Source organism: Pseudophryne corroboree, chromosome 4 (genome assembly GCF_028390025.1).
Source record: "Pseudophryne corroboree isolate aPseCor3 chromosome 4, aPseCor3.hap2, whole genome shotgun sequence".
In the NCBI taxonomy this organism is placed as follows: Eukaryota; Metazoa; Chordata; class Amphibia; order Anura; family Myobatrachidae; genus Pseudophryne; species Pseudophryne corroboree.
The window spans coordinates 243,553,779-243,577,193 of record NC_086447.1 but is presented as its reverse complement, the minus strand read 5'-3'; the positions used below and the strand labels follow the sequence as shown (position 1 = coordinate 243,577,193).

The window sequence follows — 23,415 nt, the reverse complement described above, 5'->3', positions numbered from 1 at the left end:
CGGTTTTTAAGTGTAAAATGTTGGAGGGTATGGAAATCTTGTCCCTCACCACACAACTGACCCTAAGGATGACATATAAACGCGATCTACTTAATGTAATATTTCTTTCTAAATTTCTCAATAAGAAATTTTTGGCCTAGGGGAGCCGTGAAAAAAATTCTGATATTCTAGGGCGCCGTGATTAAAAAAAAGTTTGGAATCCACTGCTTTAGCCTGTTGGTTGATTCTATATCGGAGTGGGAGAAGGGACCTTCTGACGTACCTAGGGGATGAGACGCGTCAGCAGGGGGAGGAGCTACGGGCGAACAGGGTACCCGAAAAGTACCCTCGCGGGCTCGCTTCGGGCTCGGTGGCTCGCCACCTGATTACTAAAGGTAATAGTTGGTGGCGTGGATAGCAGAGGAACTATCCTGCTGGCATAGCTCCTCCCCCTTGTGTCGTGGCTCCTCCCCCTGATGAAAAAGGTCCCTTAGCCCACTTGATTCTAGCATCTACCGCTCACTGGCTGCGTGGTAGCTCTGCTTTTTGGATGCATTTTAGGGCTTTGTGATTGGCACATGTAATCCCGAAGTCCCTATTTTTCCCCCAAAAAAATAATTATTAGATTTTCTACAGCAGGATACATTGGTTTCAACAGGGAAACATTGGGGAGTGGATCTTGATCCAGAGGCACCAACAGGCTAAGGTAGATGCTCCAAAAAGCAGAGCTACCACGCAGCCAGTGAGCAGCGCAAGACAGGGCACAGGCTGGCTATAGGGACAGCGCTGCAGTGACAGGGCAGTGGGCAGTGCAGCAGCGTTACACACACATTCCGGCACTGAGAGTTTCTCTTTTAGATGTGACCCTGTAACACTAATACGTCATGAGTATGCCGCAGACGTGACGTCATCCGAGAGGCATGACGTAAGTCAGGTGGGTGTCAACGGTCTAGATCGATAGCTCAGGTATCAGCTCCTAGGCTGGCCCGCTGCTGCTGCTGCTGCTTACACGCCGCCTGCTTCCGCCCTTTATACTCGGCTATCGATTGATTGGCCTGCAGAGGGGAAACGACGCAAGATGGCGGAGAAAATGTCTAGCGGCTCGCAGAAAGCGGGAGCCAAGGTGAGACCCTCCCGGGGTTGCGGGAGCTCGGCAGGCCGGCAGCGCGGTGCTGCTGGTGGGCTCATGCTGTGCCGGCCGTGCCGGGGCTCTGTTTCTAGTGGCGGGTGATGGTGTGTGTGGTGCGCAGGAACCGAGGCCTTCTCCTCTCATACACACGTTCCCTTGCGGCCTGGCCGGGCTCATACACCTTTCCGGGGCCGCACTACCTGTTCTGCTGCTGCTGTTTGCCGGTTCGTGAGCTGTGCCCGTGTGTGTAGGTTTATCGGTGCCCTGGGGATGTGTAGGTGCTCGGTGCCCGGGGGTGTATAGGTGCTTAGTGCCCTGGTGGTGTGTAGGTGATCGGTTGCTAAGGGTTTGTGTGGGTGCTTGGTGCCTGGGGTGTGTGTAGGTGATTGGGTGCCCGGGGCAATGGGGTGTAGGTCATCAGTGGTATGTGTATTGGTGATCAGCGGGGTGCCAGGGAGTGTGTGGGTGATCAACAGTGTGCTGTGGGTGTCGTGCGCGTGCTTCATCAGTGGGTGAGATGCAAGGGGGCGTAAATTCATTCCCCTCGCCTGAAGGCAAATTGGAGATTGATTCCCCCCCCCAAAAAATAAAAAATAAATACGAAATATAGGCAAATTAAATAGTGTGTGTGTATATGTGTGTGTGTATATACACACACACACACACACACACACACACACACACACACACACACTCTCTCACAGAATTATATAGCTAGCGCTCTCAGACGGTTTTCAGGGACCGGAACCCGCAGTGAATTGACAGCTGGTGGGCCAGGGTCATACTTAAGAGAGCTGCAGTATCAGCGTTCACCAGCAGGTCCCATCTCACAGTTCAGCAGTAGCGGCAAGAGCATTACCAGACGGGAGCCGTCCTGTCCCCTATTACAGGTATTAGCCTGTCTCCTGGGACAGAGCCTATAAGCTCTGCAGTAGCAGCGGGTGAGCTGCAGAGCTCTACTGGAAGAGCAGCAGTCACACTTTGTTCCCACTGTGAACCACACAGGTGCTGCCGTACATGCAAGTGCCCCTTCAGAGCTTGGAGCCCTCTGGGAATTACGCCTCTGGTTTGGGGGGGGGGGGGGATTTGTGGATGAACAGTGGTATGTTGGGGGTGTTGTGTGGTATGTGTGTAATACCCCTTTCACACCGCACAAATAACCCGGTATCGACCCGGCAATTCAACCCGGGTATAAAGCAGTTTTATACCCGGGTTGAATACTGGGTCAGTGGCTGCGTAATCGGGGTCCCGTGTCGATGCGACCCGGGACCCGTTTACTAGATAGGGAGAGGCGGCGCGGAGATGAGCTCATCTCCCTGCGCCCCCCCCCTGCTGCTGTGGCAACCCGCTCGGCTTATTGCCGGGTCGGGAAAGCCAGCAGCAGCTGCTGCTAATGCCGGATCCCACCCGGGAAGGACCTGCTTCCAATTCCCAGGTGGGATCCGGCATTGGCAGTGTGAAAGGCGTATAAGTGGTCAACTGTGTGTCGGGGGGTGTAGGTGATCAACGTAGTGTTGGGTGGCATGCATGTAGGTGCTCAGTGGTGTGTCGGGGACATGCTTGTAGGTGATTAGTGGTGCGTTAGGGCGTTAGTGTAGGTGATCAGTGGTGTGTCGGGGGCGTGCGTGTAGGTGATCAGTGGTGTGTCAGGGCATATATCGAGGTGTGCTTGTAGGTGATTAGTGGTGTGTGCGTGTAGGTGATCAGCAGTGTGTCGGGGCGTGTGTGTATAGGTGATTAGTGGTATGTCTGGGGTTTGTGTGTTTAGGTGATCAGCGGTGTATCGGATGTGTCATGTTGTGCAGGGGATCAGCTATGTGCTACAGAATGTGTGGGTGATTAGCTGTGTGCCTGAGGGGGGATAGGGGTAATCATTGATGTGCTATGTAGGGATGTAAGTGGGTGATCACCAGTGTGCTGTAGTGGGAAGGGATGTGTGTGGGTGAATCTGTTGGGAGGGTTGTATGATCAGTGGTGTGCCATGTGTGTGTGGGTTGTTCAGCGGTGTGCCTGTGAGATTCGTGTGTTGGGAAAGATGTAAGTTATCAGCAGTGTGCTGGGGATGTTTAGGTATGTGGTATTGGGGTATATAGGTAAACAGTGGTTTGTTGGATCGGGTGAATGTGCAAGTGATCAGTATTATGTTGGGGGTTAGGTGATCGGCGGTGTGCTGGGTGTCTGAGGGTGTAGGTGATCAACAGTGTATCCAGAGTTTGTAGGTAATTGTTGTTGCGGTATGTAGCAGATCAGCTGTGTTCTGGGGGGGGTGTAGATGATCAGAAGTGTGTCTTGGGTGGTGGGAGGTGACGGGTTTGGGATGTTTGTATTGTAGTTGATCAGCTGCGGAGGTGGGAAGGGGGGTGTAGTTGTGCAGGTAAGCTGGGTAAACTGTCTGGGTGTGTTAGTGAGCTGTGTAATTGTAAGCATTGTGTTACATAGACAAGCATTGCCAGGGTGCATTGATAAGATGTACTTGTTTTGTGTGTTGGTAAGCTGAGCTATTTTGAGCACTTGTGGCGAGCTGCGCTCTAATAGTTTATCACTGCAGTAATATTTAATAAACATGTTTACAAGCAGGATATTGTTATTATTTATGACCATACTTTAGAGGGTGCCTACATTCTTCAAGAAGTACCTGTAAGTATGATGACCTGTAATCAGTTTATGTGCCTCTGTTATCTTTGCAGTAACTGGAGCTTCTGCAATGTGTGAGTACAATTTTTATAGAAATTTATTTATTGCAGTTTTTATTCATGTTTGCAAAAGAATGCTTTAACATGTTAATATTCTTTTCCTGGTAGAAACAGCTATTGGCTTGAATAGCCGTGAACAGAGAGAATTGTAATTCATCAATTTGATCTGGCTGCTTTATGTGATCAGGGTGAGCAGAATTGAGTTTCAACTTAGACATGTCATGGCTCTGTTTTCTTTCGGCTGCATTTCTAAAAGTTATGAGAGTAACTGCTGCAAGCTTGTGTTAGAATAGAGTAGCTAAATTTAGAATACTGAAATGGACACATGCAGAGTACTATAGTATAATAGCTTGGTACATGTAGCCCTCCAATGTCCGGTGCTTTATTGCCTGTAAAAACCCCAGATTATTGAAGGACTCAAAAATTTAAATTTCTCTTACGTCCTAGGGGATACTGGGAATCCATTTAGTACCAAGGGGTATAGACGGGTCCACTTGGAGCCATGGGCACTGAGAGAAGTTTGATAACGTGTGCTGGCTCCTCCCTCTATGCCCCTCCTACCAGACTCAGTTTAGAAAATGTGCCCGAGGGAGCCGGTCACATCTCTGAAACGAACGAAGGGGTAGATGTATTAACCTGGAGAAGGCATAAGAAAGTGATAAACCAGGGATATGTGCAAAGTGATAAAGGCAGTAGCCAATCAGATCCTAACTGTTAATTTACATATTGGAGCCGATTGGCTGGTGCCTTTATCACCTTGCACATATAGCTGGTTTATCACTTCCTTATGCCTTCTCCAGGTTAATACATCTGCCCCTAAATACCCTGTTTGGGTTAATCCAGATTAGGAATTTGAAAATCTATCGATAGTGGATGCGTCAGTCTCCAGGTTCGCACGTGAAATAGTGTTACCTGTACCTGGCGCAGCCGATCATAAGATTGAGATTACACTCATCTTTGTATACAGCTGCTTGGGTGGCACAGAGACCCACTATAGCATGTGGGTGAATTATGCGAGCCATTGCAAAATGGTCTGGTAATTTAATTGAGGGGTTAGACACCTTACCTCAAGAAGAAAATGTTTTACTCCTGCAAGACATCCACGATTCTGCAAACTTTATGGTGGAAGCCATTAAGGTGATAAGTTTGCTTAATACACGCACCACAGCTATGGCACTGTCGGCACGCAGGTGTTTATGGCTACGTCAGTGGACTGCTGACCCGGATTCCAAAAAGGTGTGGAAGGCCTGCCTTTCACAGGTGAAGCCTTATTTGGCTACGAACTCGATGAGAGGATTTCGCGAGCTACTGCTGTTAAGTCCACATATCTACCTTCTGCAGTTCCGCAAACTAGAAAGACCTACCCAGGACCCAGTTTACAGTCCTTTTGGACTGCAAAGTTTTGGGGCAAGACCAGAGGTGGTTCTACCATCGTCAGAGGTGCTAGAGGTAAACCACGCAAACCAGCGGCTGCTGGTTCACAGGAACAGAGCTCTGGCTCTTCCTCCTCAAAGCCTTCCGCATGACAATGATCTGCGATGCCTGGTAGACAGGCAGGTGGGAGCCTGGCTAAAATTCTTCGGTCACACCTGGACAAGATCTTGCCAGGATCCCTGGGTCATAGACCTTATATCCCAGGGCTACAGGCTGGAGTTCCAGGATCTCCCACCTCACAGATTCTTCAAATCAGGCTTACCAGTTTCACAAGAGGCAAGAATAATCTTCCAAGAAGCTATTCAAAAACTGTTACAGACCCAGGTCATTGTTCCAGTTCCACCTCATCTGCAAAACAAGTTACTATTCCAGCTTGTTTCTAAGACCGATTCTGAACCTCAAGTAATTGAACCCATACTTAAGAATGTTCAACTTCAAGATGGAGGCTCTGAGAGCGGTAATCTCAGGTCTGGAAGAGGGGGAATTCCTAGCGTCTCTGGATATCAAGGATGCGTACCTTCACATTCCGATCTGGCAGCCTCATCAGGCATGTATGCGGTTTGCACTGCAGGACTGTCACTACCAGTTCCAGGCCCTGCCATTTGGTCTCTCCACGGCCCCGAGGGTGTTCCCCAAGGTGGTGGCAGAGATGATGTTACTATTCCGCAAACAAGGAGTGAATGTAATTCCTTACCTGGACGATCTTTTGCTAAAGGCTGCGTCCAGGGAGCAGTTGTTGGAGAACATTGGTCTAACAACCAGATTACTTCTGGATCACGGGTGGATTCTGAACCTACCAAAATCTCACCTAGAACCAACACAGAAGCTTCATTTCCTGGGAATGATACTGGACACAGAGTCTCGGAGAGTGTTCCTTGCCTTGGAAAAGGCAGTACTAATCCAGTTGCTGGTTCGGGCTGTCTTGAAGCCGACCCAAATCTCAGTACATCTGTGCATCCGCCTTCTGAGGAAAATGGTGGATTCTTACGAAGCAATTCAGTACGGAAGGTTTCATGCGAGGACCTTCCAGCTGGATCTGTTGGACAAATGGTCCGGATTGCATCTTCATATGCATCAGAGGATTTGTCTGTCACCAAAAGCCAGGATCTCCCTCCTGTGGTGGCTAGAAAATTTTCACCTAGTGGAGGGTTGATGGTTCGGGATTCAGAATTGGATTCTTCTAACCACAGACGCAAGCCTCAGAGGTTGGGGTGCAGTCACCAGGGGGTGCACTTTCAAGGAAGATGGTCAAGTGAGGAAATCGTTCTTCCAATAAACATCCTGGATCTTAGGGCTATCTACAACGCCCTTCTGCAGGCCTCCTCTCTTCTTCAGAATCAGGCCATTCAAGTTCAGTCGGACAATGTGATGGCGGTGAAGTACATAAACCGACAGGACGGAACGAAAAGCAAAGCCACAATGTCAGAGGTATCAAGAATTCTCCTCAGGGCGGATAAATACGCCGGTAGTAGACAACTGGGAAGCATATTTCCTCAGCAGACATGACCTGCACCTTGGGGAATGGAGCCGCCACCCAGAGGTGTACCAGTGGCTGACACATCGGTGGGGGTAACCACAAATCGACATGATGGCCTCTCGACTCAACAAGAAGCTTAAGCGGTATTGTTCCAGGTCGAGGGATCCACAAGCGGTAGCGGCCGACACACTGACTACTCCGTAGGTCTACCAGCTGGTGTACTTTGTTTCCTTCCATTCCTCTGATCCCAAAAATTCTCAAAAGAGTAAAAAGGGAAAGAGTTCAAGTAATACTCATTGCTCCGGACTGGCCACGAAGGGCCTGGTATGCGGATCTTCTCGAGATGATAAACGAAGATCCGTGACCTCTGCCTCTTTGAGAGGATCTCCTGCAAACATGGCCCGTTCGTTTATCAAGACTTACCACTGCTACGTTTGATGGCATGGAAGTTGAATGGCTAGCCTGGAGAGGGATTCCTGACAAGGTCAACCCGACTATGATTAAGGCCAGGAAGGGGGTAAAGTCAAAACATTACCATCGTATCTGGAAGAAGTATGTCTCTTGGTGTGAGAGCAGGCAATATTCTACGGTGGAATTCCATCTGGGACGTTTCCTGCTCTTTCTGCAGTCGGGAGTTGATGTGGGCCTATGCCTAGGCTCCATAAAAGTTCAGATTTCGGCCTTGTCTATTTTCTTTCTGATACAATTGGCTTCTCTCCCTGAGGTCCAGACGTTCTTGAAGGGTGTTCTTCATATCCAACCTCCCTTTGTGCCTCCCACGGCACCTTGGGATCTCAATTTGGTTCTGCAATTCCTACAATCAGACTGGTTTGAACCGTTACAGGAGGGAGATGTAAAGTGTCTTACGTGGCAGACCGTCATGCTGTTAGCCTTGGCTTTGGCAAGGCACGTGTCGGAACTTGGGGCGTTGTCTCACAAGAGCCCCTACTTGATTTTCCATGAGCACAGAGCTGAACTCAGGACTCGTCAGCAGTTCCTTCCTAAGGTGGTGTCGGCGTTTCACATCAACCAGCCAATTGTGGTCCCGGTTGTTACTGACACCTCTGCTACTTCAAATACTTTGGATGTTGTAAGGGCATTGAAGGTATATGTAACGCAAACTGCTCGTCACAGGAAATTGGACTCGCTTTTCGTTCTTTATGATGACAATAAAATTGTGTCTCTGGCTTCAAAGCCGGCAATTGCACGCTGGATCAGGCTCACTATCCAGCATGCTTATTCCACGGCAGGTTTGCAGATTCCGAAATCTTTACAGGCCCACTCTACTCGGTCGGTGGATTCCTCTTGGGCGGCTGCCTGGGTTGTCTCGGCATTACAGCTCTGCCGGGCAGCTACTTAGTCGGTTTCTAACACGTTTGCAAAATTTTACAAGTTCGATACCTTGGCCTCTGAGGACCTTCAGTTTGGTCAATCTGTTCTGCAGAACCTCAGCACTCTCCCAACCCCGTTTGGGAGATTTGGTACTTCCTCTTGGTACTAAATGGATTCCCAGTATCCCCTAGGACGTAAGAGAAAATAGGATTTTAATTACCTACCGGTAAATCCTTTTCTCGAAGTCCGTAAGGGATACTGGGCGCCCGCCTGGTGCTTCGTTCTTCCTGCACGGTTACTTGTTTAAGTACTGTTGTTTGGTTCATCTGTTGCTGTCCCTGTTTTCAAGTTTGGTTAGCATGGTTTTCCTCTTGTTCTGGTTGTGCTGGTTCGAAATCTCACCACTTTTCTTATCTATCCTTCTCTCAAAGTATGTCCGTCTCCTCAGGCACAGTTTCCTAGATTGAGTCTGGTAGGAGGTGCAATGAGGGAGGAGCCAGCACACGTTATCAAACTTCTATAAGGCCCATTGCTCCAAGTGGACCCGTCTATACCCCTTGGTAATAAATGGATTCCCAGTATCCCCTACGGACTACGAGAAAAGGATTTACAGGTAGGTAATTAAAATCCTATTTTTCAGATTTGAACAATTAGAAACATTCTGTGTTAAGGTGTGTACATACTGTGAGACATAATCGCAAGGAAAGTTAGTGCAAATCACGAGATGTTAGCCACCATCCGATCCTGCGGGGTCGGTATCGCAAGGCTGGGTAGTCAAAATATACTTGCCTGCACAGTCTGTCTAGTACAAAGTATAGTCAAAATTGGCACTTATTTAAAATTGCACATAGCCAATATCGCATAGTTCAGGCCTGGCCAACCTGTGGCTCTCCAGCTGTTGTGAAACTACACATCCCAGCTTGCTCTACCACAGTTTTAGCATTCCCTAATAGCAAAACTGTGGCAAAGCATGCTGGGAATTGTAGTTTTACAACAGCTGGAGAGCCACAGGTTGGCCAGGCCTGGCATAGTTCATATCGCATAGTCAAAATCTCACTGTGTATGCACCTTATCCCGGACATCCAACTGCAGCTCTGTACTTCCCCACTTCATAATAGGCTCCTCCTGTATCTTATGGACTATGGCGGTTATTCAGAGTTGTTGGCAAACCAAAAAAGTTAGCAATTGGGCTAAACCATGTTGCACTGCAGGTGGGGCAGATGTAACGTGCAGAGAGAGTTAGATTAGGGTCGGTTATATTGCGTCTGTGCATGGTAAATACTGGCCTGTCTATTTTAAAACTGCAATTTAGATTTCAGTTTAAACACAACCCACCCAAATCTAACTATTTGCACATGTTACATCTGCCCCACCTGCAATGCTACATGGTTTTGCAGAATTGCTAACTTTTTTGGTTGGTTAACAACTCTGACTAACTCCCTATGTCCGAATAGGAACTGATTTAGGTAAAAAAAAAAAAGTGAGACTGCAGCACTTTATGTTGCTGTGATATCACCTGTAATGCCCTTTGTTTAGTTATAGGAACACCTCCTCTTTCTTCATACATTGCAACCTGTTACAGCAGTGTTAAAGAGAACATAGTGGACTTAAAATTAAGTATAACTAGGCTTATCATACTATCCTGTTGAAACAGGGCACTCATGGATTACACAGGTTCTTTGGCTGGCTGACTTCAAGCCTGCATTTGACCTGGTTTTAATCAGCCACAGAACCTGTGTCCCGGTTTAAAGGGATAGTATGATACGTTTAAGTTTACCTATTCTTCATGCTAGTCTGTTTTAGCAGACGCCGCGCCCTGTCCGATTTTTAAAGGGCAAAATGCGCCCTGCCCCTTTATTGCACCCTGCTAAAACAGACTGTCCGGTGCCCCATACACCGCCGCATGAATATTCATATTAAAAGGAGAGCTTGGGGAAAGCCCTGCACCCTCCATCAGTGATGCCATGGCTGGGGCACGCCCCCGTTAGTGACACCCAATAGTGACGTTGGCTGGGCTGCAGTGCCTGCCTGGCTGGCTGCGCCTCCATTTTTGAGTGTGCTGGCACATGCTTCCATATATATATAAAGATATGGCAGCTGCAGTTTCTGTATTGTTGTTAGGGATGTCAGTGTTCAGGTTAAAGAAAACGGAGTACTGAGGCACTACATTTAAATATTTGCTATATCTCAAGCCATCCCGAGGCAGCCTATGTAGGCAGCTCCCCCTGCCCTCCCAAAGGATCTTCAATTCCTGTAACAGGCCTTCCCGAAAACTTGATTTCTCATACGTCCTAGAGGATGCTGGGGACACCATAAGGGGAGAGAAGTTAGACCTACTTCCAGTGAGTTCAAAGGCTCTGCTTCTGGCTACAGAACACCATTAGCTCCTGAGGGTTTGATCGCTAGGTAAGCCTAGATGCTCGTTCCCAGAGCCGGCCATCACCCCCCTTACAGAGCCAGAAGTCAGAAAACAGGTGAGTAGAAGATCAAGAAGACTTCAGTGACGGCATTCTGAGGTACCGCACAGCAATCGCACGCTGCGCGCCATGCTCCCACACACACAGCAGCACTACAAAGTGCAGGGGGGACATAAGTGCCTAGGCTCTGACCTAACCCCCGCCAGTATAAATATATATTTAAAAAAAGCGGGACTGAAGCGCGCCATAAAAGGGGGCGGAGCTTCGTCCTCACAGCTCACACAGCTCAGCGCCATTTTCCTCTACACAGGCTGCAGAGACGCTGGTCCTTCCTCACACTTCTGAATAAGTATCAGGGTGGAAAAAGGGGGGTGGGGGGCACAGAAATATTGGTTCAATATATGTTTAACATAAAAGGTTTTTTTTTTTTTTTGTCTTTCCACATGAACCAACCTATTGTGGTGCCTGTGGCTACTGACGCCTTCGCCGAGTCAAAATCTCTGGATGTGGTCAGAGCTTTGAAGATTTATGTCGCCAGAACGGCTCAGATTAGGAAAACAGAGGCTCTGTTTGTCCTGTATGCTCCCAACAAGGTTGGGTGTCCTGCTTCCAAGCAGACCATTGCACGCTGGATCTGTAACACGATTCAGCATGCTCATTCCACGGCTGGATTGCCGTTACCGGAATCGGTAAAAGCTCATTTTACTAGAAAGGTGGGCTCGTCCTGGGCAGCTGCCTGAGGGGGTCTCGGCAAAGTTTGCCGAGCAGCTACTTGGTCGGGGTCAAACACATTTGCAAAGTTCTACAAGTTTGACACCTTGGCCGATGAAGACCTTAAGTTTGGTCAGTCGGTGCTGCAGAGTCATCCGCACTCTCCCGCCCGTTCTAGAGCTTTGGTATATCCCCATGGTTCTAACGGTGTCCCCAGCATCCTCTAGGACGTATGAGAAAATAGTATTTTAATACCTACCGGTAAATCCTTTTCTCTTAGTCCGTAGAGGATGCTGGGCGCCCGTCCCAGTGCGTACTGTATCTGCAGTTGTTAGTTGTGGTTACACACGTGTTGTGTTACGTTTATTGTCAGCATGTTGCTGCTAGTGTTCATGCCGTTGGCTTGTGTTCTGTTGGATGCCACGTTGTGCGGCATGCTTGAGGTGTAAGCTTGTATGAATCTCACCTTAGTTTAACAATAAATCCTTTCCTCGAAATGTCCGTCTCCCTGGGCACAGATCCTATAACTGGAGTCTGGAGGAGGGGCATAGAGGGAGGAGCCAGTTCACACCCATTCAAAGTGTTAAAGTGCCCATGTCTCCTACGGAACCTATATATATTATAAAAATATATAAAGAAAAAGCAATATAAATTGCTTGAGGGTCCTTTGACCTGGAACAATATCTCTGAAGCTTCTTGTTGAGACGAGATGCCATCATGTCTACTTGAAGAACTCCCCAACGACTTGTCACCTCGGCGAAGACTTCTTAGTGGAGGCTCCACCCCCTTGATGGAGATCGTGCCTGCTGAGGAAGTCTGCTTCCCAGTTGTCCACTCCTGGAATGAAGATCGCTGACAGGGCGCTTGTATGCTTTTCCACCCAGCGGAAAATCCTTGTTGCTTCTGCCATTGCTACTCTGCTTTTCATTCCGTCCTGACAGTTTATATACGCTACTGCTGTTACATTGTCCGACTGGATCAGTACAGGTAGATCTCGAAGAAGATGTTCCGCTTGCAGAAGGCCGTTGTAAATGGCCCTTAACTCCAGAACATTTGTGTGGAGACAAGTTTCCTGATTTGGCCATCTTCCTTGGAAGTTTTCTCCCATTGTGACTGCTCCCCAGGCTCGGAGGCTTGCAACCGTGGTCACTAGGATCCAGTCCTGTATCCCGAACCTGCGCCCCTCTAGGAGGTGAGAGCTGTGCAGCCACCACAGGAGTGATACCCTGGTTTTGGAAGACAGGATTATCCTCCGGTGCATGTGTAGGTGGGACCCGGACCACTTGTCCAACAGGTCCCACTGGAACACTCTGGCATGGAACCTGCCAAACTGAATGGCCTCGTAGGCCGCAACCATCTTCCCCAGCAACCGAATGCATTGATGGATTGACACTCTTGCTGGCTTCAGAATTTGTTTGGCCAAACTCTGAAGTTCCAGAGCCTTTTCCATTGGAAGAAAGACTCTCTGTAGTTCTGTGTCCAATATCATTCTCAAAAACGACAACCGTGTCGTCGGAATCAACTGTGATTTTGGCAAGTTTAGCAGCCAACCATGTTGCTGAAGGACTGTCAGGGAGAGTGCAACTTTTTGTACCAACTGGTCCCTGGATCTCGCCTTTATCAGGAGATCGTCCAAGTAAGGGATAATCATGACTCCTTGCTTGCGAAGGAGAACAATCATCTCCGCCATCACTTTGGTCAATATCCTCGGAGCCGTGGACAGACCAAACGGCAATGTTTGAAATTGGTAATGACAATCCTGAATTGCAAACCTCCGGTAAGCCTGATGCGGAGAATAAATGGGAACATGTAAGTAGGCATCTTTTATGTCTACCGACACCATACAATCCCCTTCCTCCAGACTTGAGATCACTGCTTGGAGAGACTCCATCTTGAATTTGAATTTCTTTAGGTAGAAATTTAGGGATTTCAGGTTTAGGATTGGTCTGACCGAGCCGTCCGGCTTCGGGACCACAAACAGGCTCGAATAAAAGCCTTCTCCCTGTTGTAACTGGGGAACCCTGGCGATAACTTCATTTTGACACAGCTTTTGTTTTGCGTCGCAAACTACCTCCCTGTCCGGAAGAGAAGCTGGTAAGGCCGATTTGAAAAACCGGCGAGGGGGAACGTCTTGAAACTCCAGCTTGTACCCTTGGGATACTATTTGTAAAAACCCATGGGTCTAGGTCCGAACGAACCCAAAACTGATTGAAGAGTTTGAGACGTGCCCCCACCGATGCGGACTCCCGCATAGGAGCCCCAACTTCATGCGGTGGAAGTGGCAGAAGCCTGGGAGGACTTCTGCTCCTGGGAGCCTGACCAGGCTGGTGATTGTTTACCTCTTCCCCTTCCTCTAGTAGCAAGGAAGGAAGAACCTCTGCCCTTTCTGTATTTTTTGGGCTGAAAGGACTGCATCTGATAGTGATGCGTTTTCTTTTGTTGTGGAGGAACATAAGGCAAAAAGGATGACTTACCCGCGGTAGCTGTAGATACCAAATCATCAAGGCCATCACCAAATAAAGCCTTACCTTTATATGGTAGAGATTCCATACTTTTCTTGGTGAATCCACAACGCTCGTCTAGCTGAGACTGCCATGGCATTGGCCTTTGATCCCAAAAGACCAATATCTCTCGCAGCTTCCTTAAGGTATGCTGCAGCGTCCTTGATATAACCCAGCGTCAAGAGGACGCTATCCCTATCTAGGGTATCTATTTCAGAAGACAAGTTGTCTGCCCACTTTTCGATAGTACTACTTACCCACGCGGACGCAATGACAGGTCTGAGTAGCGTACCTGTGGTCGCAAAAATGGACTTTAACGTAGTTTCTTGTTTACGATCTGCAGGATCCTTAAGGGCCGCCGTGTCAGGTGACAGGAGCGCCACCTTTTTAGACAAACGTGACAGGGCCTTGTCCACGGTGGGGGGTGACTCCCACTTTTCCCTATCCGCCGAGGGAAATGGATAAGCTACCGTAATTCTTTTGGGAATCTGAAACTTTTTGTCAGGAGCTTCCCAGAGTTTTTCAAATAGCGTGTTCAGTTCATGAGAGGGAGGAAACGTTACCTCAGGTTTTCTTTCCTTATACATACAGACCCTTTTATCAGGGACAGCCGGGTACTCGGTGATATGTACCGCCACAATCATGTACTGAATGCTCTTTGCCAATTTTGGATCTAATCTGGAATCGCTATAGTCGACACTGGAATCAGAGTCCGCGTCGGTATCAGAGTCTGCCAACTGGGCCAGCGTACGTTTCTGTGACCCTGAGGGGACCTGACTTTGCAATAACATATCTTCTACAGATCTCTTCCATGCCTGGGTCTGAGACTCAGACTTATCTAGCCTCTTACTAATAAGAGCCACATTAGCATTCAATGCATTTACCCAATCGGGAGTTGGCGGTGCCTACAGGGCCACTTCCACAGCCGTTTGTGTCCCTAATGCAGTCTCCTCCTGGGAAGAGCCCTCAGCCTCAGACATGCCGACACACGTGTACCAAACACCCACAGACACACCGGGCATATAGGGGACCGACCCACAGTAAAGTCGGTCAGAGAGACACAGAGGGAGTTTGCCAGCTCACAACCCAGCGCCTAATCACCGGTTCTGAAACACTAAAGAATGCCCCAGACCTGCAGCGCTTTTATATTAAACATATATTGCACCAATATATCTGTGCCCCCTCCCGTTTTGCACCCTGATACTTATTCAGAAGTGCGAGGAAGGACCAGCGTCTCTGCAGGCTGTGTAGAGGAAAATGGCGCTGAGCTGTGAGGACGAAGCTCCGCCCCCTTAATGGCGCGCTTCAGTCCCGCTTTTTTTAAATATATATATTTATACTGGCGGGGGTTTGGACAGTGCCTAGGCACTTATGTCCCCTCTTGCCAGTTCATTTTGAAGCTTTTCTGCTGCCCAGGGCGCCCCCCATCCCGCGCCCTGCACTTTGTAGTGCTGCTGTGTGTGTGGGAGCATGCCGTGCAGCGTGCTATCGCTGTGCGGCACCTCAGAATGCCGTCACTGAAGTCTTCTTGATCTTCTTCTACTCACCTGTCTTCTGACTTCTGGCTCTGTAAGGGGGGGTGATGGCCGGCTCTGGGAACGAGCATCTAGGCTTACCTAGCGATCAAACCCTCAGGAGCTAATGGTGTCCTGTAGCCAGAAGCAGAGCCTTTGAACTCACTGGAAGTAGGTCTAACTTCTCTCCCCTTATGGTGTCCCCAGCATCTTCTACGGACTAAGAGAAAAGGATTTACTGGTAGGTATTAAAATCCTATTATGTTGATGATTGGTCCTTTTGCTGACCCTTCCCCTAAATTTCCTGCTTTTTAAATTGGCTAAATAAATGTATTTTTATATTGCTGTTTATATTTTGCTCTTTTTAAGGAACAAGGCTATCGCTTGCTTCCTTAATACTGTGTCTGGACACTTGGAAGCCTCAGAGTTATTTTACCCACCAGTTGGTCTCGGGGGTATTCAGTTAGGTTAGTTTTTTTTTTTGACTTTTCGCTACTTTTAGGGCGAATGGGGATTCACCCTATTCGGTAGCAGGGCCGTTCTTTCTCCTAGGCGAATAATTCAGCAGAAATTAAAAACACGTGGATCGTCAAATCCACATGTTTTGTAGCCTGTGTCGGCGAAAAAGTGGTCCTATTTTGAGGCATTTTTCGCAAATGAATTCAGTTGCGCAGAGATTACATAGTAACATAGTTGGTGAGGTTGAAAAAAAGACTAGTAGTCAATCGAGTTCAACCTGAATTATATTGCATTATATATTAGATTACCAGAGCTAATTGAATACCCCCCCAACTGCCTGTGATTAGTAACTTTGGATACACCCTTTTTTTTTCTTAACTTGGTCCTCCCCTTTATTGGCATATATCCATTTAGGATCCCTTTCATATGTTGACCGTGCCCTGCATTGTAATAGTGGTCCAGCCAAGAATTTATATACACTAATCTGAGATTATTGAACACCTTGCACATCATGAAACAGCCTCTGTTTAGACATTGGTGTAGGGAAATTCTGTGACTTTGATAGCTTATTGGAGGATTACCATGTGGAGACAAGGCTCATGTAGCTGTAGCTGTGCTCCGTAAATACTGTAACTATATGGAGAGTACTTGCTCTGACTAGCAGAGTACAGGTCGGAGTGTAGAAACGTATTGCCATGCACACAATGATCCTCATGCAGATTTAGACACAAGTTTACGCACAACTGTAAAATGTCTCCTGAAAAAAACTGCTACATATGTAAGACATGAGAATTTGCATCAACAGCAAAATGTGTTTCTTTTCTGGTTGCATTTTATGTTTGCAATTTTTTTTTTCTCTGACGTCCTAGTGGATGCTGGGAACTCCGTAAGGACCATGGGGGATAGCGGCTCCGCAGGAGACTGGGCACAAAAGTAAAAGCTTTAGGACTACCTGGTGTGCACTGGCTCCTCCCCCTATGACCCTCCTCCAAGCCTCAGTTAGATTTTTGTGCCCGAACGAGAAGGGTGCACACTAGGTGGCTCTCCTGAGCTGCTTAGTGAAAAAGTTTAAGTTAGGTTTTTTATTTTCAGTGAGTCCTGATGGCAACAGGCTCACTGCATCGAGGGACTAAGGGGAGAAGAAGCGAACTCACCTGCGTGCAGAGTGGATTGGGCTTCTTAGGCTACTGGACATTAGCTCCAGAGGGACCGATCACAGGCCCAGCCATGGATGGGTCCCAGAGCCGCGCCGCCGGCCCCCTTACAGAGCCAGAAGACAGAAGAGGTCCGGAAAATCGGCGGCAGAAGACGTCCTGTCTTCAACAAGGTAGCGCACAGCACCGCAGCTGTGCGCCATTGCTCTCAGCACACTTCACACTCCGGTCACTGAGGGTGCATGGCGCTGGGGGGGGGGGCGCCCTGAGACGCAATAAAAACACCTTGGATGGCGAAAAATGCATCACATATAGCTCCTGGGCTATATGGATGCATTTAACCCCTGCCAGTTTTCCTTAAAAAAGCGGGAGAAAGGCCGCCGAGAAGGGGGCGGAGCCTATCTCCTCAGCACACAAGCGCCATTTTCCCTCACAGCTCCGCTGGAAGGACGTCTCCCTGACTCTCCCCTGCTGTCCTGCACTACAGAAACAGGGTAAAACAAGAGAGGGGGGGGGGCACTAAATTGGCATAAGAATCTATACAGCAGCTATATAAGGGAGAAACACTTATATAAGGTTGTCCCTATACATTATATATAGCGCTCTGGTGTGTGCTGGCAAACTCTCCCTCTGTCTCCCCAAAGGGCTAGTGGGGTCCTGTCCTCTATCAGAGCATTCCCTGTGTGTGTGCTGTGTGTCGGTACGTTTGTGTCGACATGTATGAGGAGGAAAATGGTGTGGAGGCGGAGCAATTGCCTGTAATAGTGATATCACCCCCTAGGGAGTCGACACCTGACTGGATGGTCTTATGGAAGGAATTACGTGATAGCGTCAGCACTTTACAAAAGACTGTTGACGACATGAGACAGCCGGCAAATCAGCTAGTGCCTGTCCAGGCGTCTCAAACACCGTCAGGGGCTCTAAAGCGCCCGTTACCTCAGATGGTCGACACAGACCCAGACACGGACACTGACTCCAGTGTCGACGGTGAGGAGACAAACGTGACTTCCAGTAGGGCCACACGTTACATGATCACGGCAATGAAGGAGGTTTTGAACATTTCTGATACTACAAGTACCACAAAAAAGGGTATTATGTGGGGTGTGAAAAAACTACCCGTAGTTTTTCCTGAATCAGATGAATTAAATGAGGTGTGTGATGAAGCGTGGGTTTCCCCCGATAAAAAACTGATAATTTCTAAAAAATTATTGGCATTATACCCTTTCCCGCCAGAGGTTAGGGCGCGTTGGGAAACACCCCCTAGGGTAGATAAAGCGCTCACACGCTTATCAAAACAAGTGGCGTTACCGTCTCCTGATACGGCCGCCCTCAAGGAACCAGCTGATAGGAAGCTGGAAAATATCCTAAAAAGTATATACACACATACTGGTGTTATACTGCGACCAGCAATCGCCTCAGCCTGGATGTGCAGTGCTGGGGTGGCTTGGTCGGATTCCCTGACTGAAAATATTGATACCCTGGATAGGGACAGTATATTATTGACTATAGAGCATTTAAAGGATGCATTTCTATATATGCGAGATGCACAGAGGGATATTTGCACTCTGGCATCAAGAGTAAGTGCGCTGTCCATTTCTGCCAGAAGAGGGTTATGGACGCGACAGTGGTCAGGTGATGCGGATTCCAAACGGCATATGGAAGTATTGCCGTATAAAGGGGAGGAGTTATTTGGGGTTGGTCTATCGGACCTGGTGGCCACGGCAACGGCTGGGAAATCCACCTTTTTACCCCAAGTCACCTCTCAGCAGAAAAAGACACCGTCTTTTCAGGCTCAGTCCTTTCGTCCCCATAAGGGCAAGCGGGCAAAAGGCTCCTCATTTCTGCCCCGGGGCAGAGGAAGGGGAAAAAGACTGCATCAGGCAGCCTCTTCCCAGGAACAGAAGCCCTCCCCCGCTACTGCCAAGTCCTCAGCATGACGCTGGGGCCTTACAAGCGGACTCAGGCAACCAACGTCTCCCGACAGGGAGGCGGTATTGGAAGCCATTCACAAGCTGTATTCCCAGCAGGTGATAATCAAGGTACCCCTCCTGCAACAGGGAAAGGGGTATTATTCCACGCTGTTTGTGGTGCCGAGGCCAGACGGCTCGGTGAGACCTATTTTAAATCTGAAATCCTTGAACACTTACATACAAAGGTTCAAATTCAAGATGGAGTCACTCAGAGCAGTGATAGCGAACCTGGAAGAAGGGGACTATATGGTGTCTCTGGACATCAAGGATGCTTACCTCCATGTCCCAATTTGCCCTTCTCACCAAGGGTACCTCAGGTTTGTGGTACAGAACTGTCATTATCAGTTTCAGACGCTGCCGTTTGGATTGTCCACGGCAGCCCGGGTCTTTACCAAGGTAATGGCCGAAATGATGATTCTTCTTCGAAGAAAAGGCGTCTTAATTATCCCTTACTTGGACGATCTCCTGATAAGGGCAAGGTCCAGGGAACAGTTAGAGGTCGGAGTAGCACTATCTCAAGTAGTGTTACGACAGCACGGGTGGATTCTAAATTCCAAAATCGCAGCTGATTCCGACGACACGTCTGCTGTTCCTAGGGATGATTCTGGACACAGTCCAGAAAAAGGTGTTTCTCCCGGAGGAGAAAGCCAGGGAGTTATCCGAGCTAGTCAGGAACCTCCTAAAACCAGGTCAAGTGTCAGTGCATCAATGCACAAGGGTCCTGGGAAAAATGGTGGCTTCTTACGAAGCGATTCCATTCGGCAGATTCCACGCAAGAACCTTTCAGTGGGATCTGCTGGACAAATGGTCCGGATCGCATCTTCAGATGCATCAGCGGATAACCCTGTCTCCAAGGACAAGGGTGTCTCTCCTGTGGTGGTTGCAGAGTGCTCATCTTCTAGAGGGCCGCAGATTCGGCATTCAGGTCTGGGTCCTGGTGACCACGGATGCCAGCCTGAGAGGCTGGGGAGCAGTCACACAGGGAAGAAATTTCCAGGGCTTGTGGTCAAGCATGGAAACGTCATTTCACATAAATATCCTGGAACTAAGGGCCATTTACAATGCCCTAAGTCAAGCAAGGCCTCTGCTTCAGGGTCAGCCGGTGTTGATCCAGTCGGACAACATCACGGCAGTCGCCCACGTAAACAGACAGGGCGGCACAAGAAGCAGGAGAGCGATGGCAGAAGCTGCAAGGATTCTTCGCTGGGCGGAAAATCATGTGATAGCACTGTCAGCAGTGTTCATTCCCGGAGTGGACAACTGGGAAGCAGATTTTCTCAGCAGACACGATGTCCACCCGGGAGAGTGGGGACTTCATCCAGAAGTCTTCCAATTGATTGTAAACCGTTGGGAAAAACCAAAGGTGGACATGATGGTGTCCCGCCTCAACAAAAAAAACTAGACAGGTATTGCGCCAGGTCAAGGGACCCTCAGGCAATAGCGGTGGACGCTCTGGTAACACCGTGGGTGTACCAGTCAGTGTATGTGTTCCCTCCTCTGCCTCTCATACCCAAGGTACTGAGGATTATAAGACGGAGAGGAGTAAGAACTATACTCGTGGCTCCGGATTGGCCAAGAAGGACTTGGTACCCGGAACTTCAGGAGATGCTCACGGAGGATCCGTGGCCTCTACCTCTAAGAAGGGACCTGTTTCAGCAAGGACCCTGTCTGTTCCAAGACTTACCGCGGCTGCGTTTGACGGCATGGCGGTTGAACGCCGGATCCTGAAGGAGAAAGGCATTCCAGATGAAGTCATCCCTACCCTGCTCAAAGCCAGGAAGGATGTAACTGCACAACATTATCACCGTATTTGGAGGAAATATGTTGCGTGGTGCGAGGCCAGGAAGGCCCCGACAGAGGAATTTCAACTAGGTCGTTTCCTGCATTTCCTGCAAACAGGACTGTCCATGGGCCTAAAATTAGGATCCATTAAGGTTCAAATTTCGGCCTTGTCGATTTTCTTCCAGAAAGAATTGGCTTCAGTTCCTGAAGTCCAGACTTTTGTAAAGGGGGTACTGCATATACAGCCTCCCTTTGTGCCTCCAGTGGCACCCTGGGATCTCAATGTGGTTTTGGGATTCCTAAAATCACATTGGTTCGAACCACTTGCCACAGTGGATTTAAAATATCTCACATGGAAAGTGGTAATGCTGTTAGCCCTGGCTTCAGCCAGGCGTGTCTCAGAATTGGCGGCTTTATCCTATAAAAGCCCTTACCTAATTTTTCATGCAGACAGGGCAGAATTGAGGACTCGTCCTCAATTTCTCCCTAAGGTGGTTTCAGCATTTCACTTGAACCAGCCTATTGTGGTGCCTGCGGCTACTAGGGACTTGGAGGACTCCAAGTTGCTGGACGTAGTCAGGGCCCTGAAAATATATGTTTCCAGGACGGCTGGTGTCAGAAAATCTGACTCGCTGTTTATCCTGTATGCACCCAACAAGCTGGGTGCTCCTGCTTCTAAGCAGACTATTGCTCGTTGGATTTGTAGTACAATTCAGCTTGCACATTCTGTGGCAGGCCTGCCACAGCCAAAATCTGTAAAAGCCCATTCCACAAGGAAAGTGGGCTCATCTTGGGCGGCTGCCCGAGGGGTCTCGGCTTTACAACTTTGCCGAGCAGCTACTTGGTCAGGGGCAAACACGTTTGCTAAATTCTACAAATTTGATACCCTGGCTGAGGAGGACCTGGAGTTCTCTCATTCGGTGCTGCAGAGTCATCCGCACTCTCCCGCCCGTTTGGGAGCTTTGGTATAATCCCCATGGTCCTTACGGAGTTCCCAGCATCCACTAGGACGTCAGAGAAAATAAGAATTTACTTACCGATAATTCTATTTCTCGTAGTCCGTAGTGGATGCTGGGCGCCCATCCCAAGTGCGGATTGTCTGCAATACTTGTACATAGTTATTGTTAACTAAATCGGGTTATTATTGTTGTGAGCCATCTTTTCAGAGGCTCCTCTGTTATCATGCTGTTAACTGGGTTCAGATCACAGGTTGTACGGTGTGATTGGTGTGGCTGGTATGAGTCTTACCCGGGATTCAATATCCTTCCTTATTGTGTACGCTCGTCCGGGCACAGTATCCTAACTGAGGCTTGGATGAGGGTCATAGGGGGAGGAGCCAGTGCACACCAGGTAGTCCTAAAGCTTTTACTTTTGTGCCCAGTCTCTTGCGGAGCCGCTATCCCCCATGGTCCTTACGGAGTTCCCAGCATCCACTACGGACTACGAGAAATAGAATTATCGGTAAGTAAATTCTTATTTTTTATTTTTTTTGCAACTTGGATCTTAACCTGTGTGGTTCCCTCAGATACCTGCATCAGTATTCCTTATAAAGGCAAAAAATTAAACCAGCGCTATCAGGAAAATAAGAGGGGCAAAGCTTGCAGAGGTCCACTGAAAATACCTCTTGTTGTCCATCCCTGGGGTAAATGTAATAGGGTCCGAGTTGCGGGGCTTCAGGCAAGAATGCCTGTATTTTTAAAGCGCCTATCATTTACAAGGCAAAACAATGTTGGATTTTTGCACCTCCAGCAACTTGGACCCTATTACATTTACCCCCAGGTATATACACCACTGATCAGCCATAATGTTATAAACACTGACAGTTGAAGTGAAGAACATTGATTATCTTGTTACAGTTGCACGTGTCAAGGGATGGGATTTATTTACTATTACACAGTTCTTGAAGTTGATGTGTTCAAAGCAGGAAGACTAAGCAAGAGTAAAAATCTGAGCAACTTTTACAGGGGTCAAATTGTGACGGCTTGATGACTGGGCCAGAGCCTCTCCAAAATGGCAGGTCTTCTGGGGTGTACCGGTGTTCCTGGTATACAGTGTCTAGGATCTACCAAAAGTGGTCCAACAAAGGACAACAGGTGAACCAGCGACTTGGTCATGGGTGCTCATTGATGCGTGCAGGGAGCGAAGGCTAGCCCATTTGGTCTAATCCCACAGAAGCACTACTGTAACACAAATTGCTGAAAAAGTATATGCTTGCTATGATAGGTGCCAGAGCATACTGTGCATTGCAGCTTACTGTGTAGCCGCAGACTGGTCAGAGTACCCGTGCTGATCCCTGTCCGTTGCTGTAAGCACCTACATTAGGCACATGGGCGTCATAACTGGAACAGTGGAAGAAGGTGGCCTGGTCTGATGAATCATGCTTTCTGATACATCATGTGGATGGCCGAGTGCGTGTGTGGTGTTTACCTGTGGAAGAGATGGCATCAGGATGCACTATGAGAAGAAGGCAAGCCAGTGGAGGAGGCAGTGTGATGCTCTGGGCAATGTTCTGCTGGGAATCCTTGGTCCCTGGCATTAATGTGGATATTAGTTTGTCACGTGCCACCTACCTAAACAGTGTTGCATATCATGTAAACTTTCATAGCAGTGGTATTCCCTGACAGCAGTGGCATCTATCGCCCTGCCACCCTGCAAAAACTGAATAGTTTTTTTTTTTTTTTAAGTGCCCTGTGCCTGACTGCTCAATTTACTTATTGCTCCAAACAGGCATGCATATTGCAGATGGCCATTATTTCTGCTCTCCCCTTCCTAAGGTGGCAAGCAGAAATGTGCAAGAAGTCCTGCTATTGGCACATTTTTCTTGTTGCGCCCAATACATTTGACGGGTGTAGCTACTATGGCA

At 48.4% G+C, this 23,415-nt stretch overlaps 1 protein-coding gene across 8 annotated transcripts in view; it reads left to right on the top strand.

The window, feature by feature from the left end:
• The first annotated feature begins 982 nt into the window (after nt 1–982).
• U2SURP (U2 snRNP associated SURP domain containing) overlaps nt 983–23,415 on the top strand; it is a 337,154-nt gene continuing 314,721 nt past the window's right edge. Inside the window, exons 1-3 of one of the 8 annotated variants that reach the window (XM_063915983.1) lie at nt 1,022–1,102; nt 3,796–3,816; nt 3,910–3,989. Coding sequence is in view for 3 of the 8 variants with exons in the window: in XM_063915979.1 (XP_063772049.1) it covers nt 1,058–1,102 (45 nt within the window). In the remaining 5 variants the exon portion in view is untranslated. Of the gene's footprint in view, nt 1,103–3,795; nt 3,817–3,909; nt 3,990–23,415 lie in introns of those variants that run through there. The other 7 variants (XM_063915984.1, XM_063915982.1, XM_063915985.1 and 4 more) reach the window with 7 other exon arrangements.